Source organism: Pygoscelis adeliae, unplaced genomic scaffold (assembly GCF_000699105.1).
Source record: "Pygoscelis adeliae isolate BGI_AS28 unplaced genomic scaffold, ASM69910v1 Scaffold114, whole genome shotgun sequence".
In the NCBI taxonomy this organism is placed as follows: Eukaryota; Metazoa; Chordata; class Aves; order Sphenisciformes; family Spheniscidae; genus Pygoscelis; species Pygoscelis adeliae.
In genome coordinates this window covers 3,961,501-3,965,270 of record NW_008824587.1, presented here as the reverse complement: position 1 = coordinate 3,965,270, position 3,770 = coordinate 3,961,501, and the positions used below count along the sequence as shown (strand labels likewise).

The following is a 3,770-nucleotide window of genomic DNA, read 5'->3' as shown; positions in this document are numbered from 1 at the left end:
TTTTTTTTTTTTCCTTTGGTGGAAAAAAGTGAGGCTTTTTTTTATATGCCTATTTCGACGATCAATATCCTTATTTATTTGTTGTAAATGTTGCTGCCGTGTTTAGTCTCTCGTGTGTGTGTCCAACCACCTAGGTGATGATATGTAAGGTTTACATGCTCGTACACTATTGCGGGGCACCGGGAGCCTGCAATAACAATGAAGCCAAAAATCTGCCTTCCCCCATCTCCTCCCGCCCCCCCGTATCCCGAGCTCCGTGGGCTGGCTGCTGTTTTAAGGGGATGCTGTAGCTTCTTTTCCCGTTCCCCTGTTTCCTGCATTTTTCTGTTCAACCTTGCCTTTGCAAGCTCAGCCCAGGCTCTGAGCAGACCGAGCCCGCTCCATCCCTCAGCTGGGCAGGGCGAGGAAACCGCCGGGCACCAGAACGTCCTTATTTTCATTTTTTTTTTTTCATTTTCTCACTGCATGAAAAAGTGTTAATGGAGGCGAGAGCTGGATTTTGCTTTCAAGCAAATATTCCTTTCGTATTTTCTGTTTTGCAAACGGTGGGAAGGTCTGTTTGAGCCCCAGGGAGCTGGCTGGGAATTAGCCCGTGTGCCAGCGGGGCTGGGAGAGCAGAGGGGATGCCTGTGGGGACGACTCGCTCTGTCCCCCGCATCCCGACTGGGGCGACGCGGCAGCTCCTGCCTCGGGGGTGCCAGGCTGGGAGATGCACAGGTCGGGGTGTCTCCTTATCCCCTTGCTCCTCATTTAGGACATGGGAGGTTTTGCTGTAAACCGAGGGCATGGCCCCAAAGTGAAGCCGCTTGCGCCCGCCCTGGGGGAGGCGGAGGGCTGGGGAAACAAACCTGGAGACACCCGAGCATGGGGCTTGGAAATGGCCCCCCCCAGCCGTGAGCGGTGCCTGTGTGGCCTCTCCATCACCTGCCACCACTCCGGGATGTGCCTAAGCAGGGCTCAGCCCCACCGGGACACACGCTATGGGACACCAGTTGGCATCTCTGCTGGAGGACGAGCGTTACGTGGATGCCGCGGCTCCGTTTCCATCCGCCTTGGCCCCTGCCCTGGGGGAGGAGAGATTTGCATCTCCTCGGGAGCAAAGTGCAAGATGCCTGTGGGACCCCTAAAGCCAGCCGGGGTGCAAACACCTCCTGCTCCGACGTGTTTTGTGCCAGCAACCCCGATGCCGCTCTCCCACCACCCTGGGGGCTCACCCCTCCATCCCTGGTCCGGCTGATGGGGGTGGCATCTTTCCGCCCCGCTGTCTGCCGGGATGTCTGCAGCTCCCACGGCGGAGCCTAGCCAGGGGACTGTCCCCATGGCGGGGGGAGGTGACATCTGGACGTGGAGGACGTTCTCACAGGCGTCCCACGATGCAGGAGACAAGATGGTGCCCCAGCGGGGTCTGAATCCTCCCAGCGTGGCAGGGACAGACTCTCCAGCCAAGCGATGCTGGTACTTTGCTGTGCAGCCCCGCTCCCCAGTTCTGGGGCTGTGTGCTGGTGGCACTTTCTGACGACCATAAAAAACTGCCCTTCCCCATCCCCAAGGAGACTGACCTCACATCCACGTGCAGTATTTCTGCCTCTTCTGTGGTTCCTGCCCCTGAGGGTGCCCGTGTTTCATTGCCGGGGGCTCCTGGAGGGTGTTACCTCGCTCCCTCCCATGGAAACTCCTTTTCCTTGATGCTTTGTGGCCAAAACGCAACTCTCTTGGGTAGATCTTTGCAGTGCCTCCAACTTATCTAACGCTCGTCTGCCAGACCGGTCCCTTCCTGGTGCCAATCGATGTTCCCAATGAATGTGACACTGCTGTAATCGCCTCTGCTAATAAATGATGGACCCCACGATGTTTGACATAATTCCCAGGCAAAGGCAAACCTCATTTGCTCTGACACTTTCCCCTGAAAGGCTTTTAATTTTCGGAGGACCTGCCATGCTTTGAGCTCCATCAGTGCTTGCCGATGTCTCACCGGGGAGGCAGCCCTGCAAGAGCAGTGGGTGTGTGGCCCCCATCATGGGTGGGGTGAGGGACCAGCGTTGGCTTGGGAGAGCTTCAGACCCCAGAAATTCAGCGTCCACCGTGCTGGTGCTGCCCTTGCTGCCAGCAACCTCCTGGCTGTCGCTGCTGCTGGCGGGCTCAGGGATGGAGCCCAATGCCTCGTCCTCCCTTGCCCCTTGTTAAATATTTGCACATTAGGAAAAAAAAAAAGAGCAAAAAGGAAAAAAGTTTTTTGCCTGTATTCAAAAGCTCTGTGCCGGCTGTGAGGACCCTCTTGGTTTGGTGGCGACGGTGAGTTTTCCCAGGCAGAGGCCCCTCCTGCAGGGTCGGGGCTGGCTCTTGTCCTGGCTCCTGGCTCCAGCCCCGTGGCGGGTCCCAGTGTGTGGTCTGTCCTGTCCTGCTCTTGGCATGCTGAGCGTCCCCGAACAAATCATTTTGGCCCCAGTATTCCCCCCCTGGCTGTGGATTTGGGGCCCTGGCTTGGATACTTCTAGCCTCCCTTTGGGGAGCACCGATGGCTCCCGACTCCTGAACATCACCAGGATCTGCAGCTTCTCGGTACCGCTGAAAATAAGGCTTGAAGCATCTCACGCCTGGAAATGTTGGCCTTAACTTCCTCGTGCCTCAGTTTCCCCATCAGTGGAATGGCCTGGGTGAGCCATCCCCCCTCTGGAGAGCGATTTGATGCCTGTGCCCAGGGGAGCGCGAGCGCTGGGTACGGCTCACGGCTGCGACCATGAGGGTTTGGCATCAGGCACGTGCTCCCTGAGCACGAGGGAGCGGGGCATGAGCCGCTGGGTTGGAGTTTACATCACTGAATAATTAATTTTGGTCTTCTTTTTCACCTGCTCATTATTAAAATCGAACAGCCGACGAGACCTGATTTGTTTCTGTTTATACTCGGGTTCCTGATGCCTGTCTGAAATAAAGCTGGCTGCAGCCCTGGTGATGGGAAGGGGATGCAGAGCACAGCCAGGCAGAGGTGAGGGTCCAGCCCCAGCGACTGCAGCGTGTGTCGTCCCCCCCCCTCATTTGTCCCCGTCGGTGTTGCCCCATTAAAATGCCGTGTCTGTACTTTCCTTTCTTTTCACTTTTCTGTTCATGCGCTGACTGTTGCTGCTTTGTAACCGTCTTTCCTTGGGCTCTGGGGCTGGGCTGGGCTGAGCTGTTTCCCCCTGAGAGCAAGGACATGGGAGAAGGCTCTGGGGGCAGATTCCCTCCCACCCTCTCATCACTGCGCAAACCAGGACGAGAGAGAGAGAAGCAAAGCGGGTTTTTCCTCCGGGGCAGCCCTTTAATTGCTGCGGTTTGTAATGAGACTGCGCAGCTCCCGGGAGCACTCCCTGCCAGGTTCATGGAGGGGGGGGTGGTTTGTTTATTTGGGACCCCAGACCTCATTTGTGCCGGGTACTGGCTGCATCTCACCCGACTGTGCAGAAGTGGGTGCGCGTCGGTGCCTGCCTCCCACACCGGCAGGACACGGCATCCCAGTTGGATGGAGGGGGTGGAGGCTGTGGGACCCCCATCCCAGAGCCACTGCTCCCCCCGAGCGGGCAGGGATGCAAGTAAGCGTCTGCCACCAGCTGCCGTGGGGCTGCGCTAACCCGGTGGGGTGGAAGAGTCTCGGGGTGTGGGGCTGAGCCCCGCTTGGAGCAGGGCTGGCTTTGAAGCAGGGCCAGGCATGGTATGGGGGCAGCCGAAATAGCTGGCAGAGCTGCCCTCTTCCCATATATTTAGCGTCAGGGGGGGTTTGGACGGGGTGGGTGGGT

At 57.9% G+C, this 3,770-nt stretch overlaps 1 protein-coding gene across 1 annotated transcript in view; it reads left to right on the top strand.

Annotated features, from left to right (window-relative positions):
* Positions 1-1,318: 1,318 nt before the first annotated feature.
* The window catches only part of HMCN2 (hemicentin 2), a 42,945-nt gene continuing 40,493 nt past the window's right edge, over positions 1,319-3,770 (top strand). The window contains exon 1 of the mRNA XM_009322185.1: positions 1,319-1,403. Coding sequence (XP_009320460.1) covers positions 1,319-1,403 — 85 coding nt within the window. The remainder of the gene's footprint in view (positions 1,404-3,770) is intronic.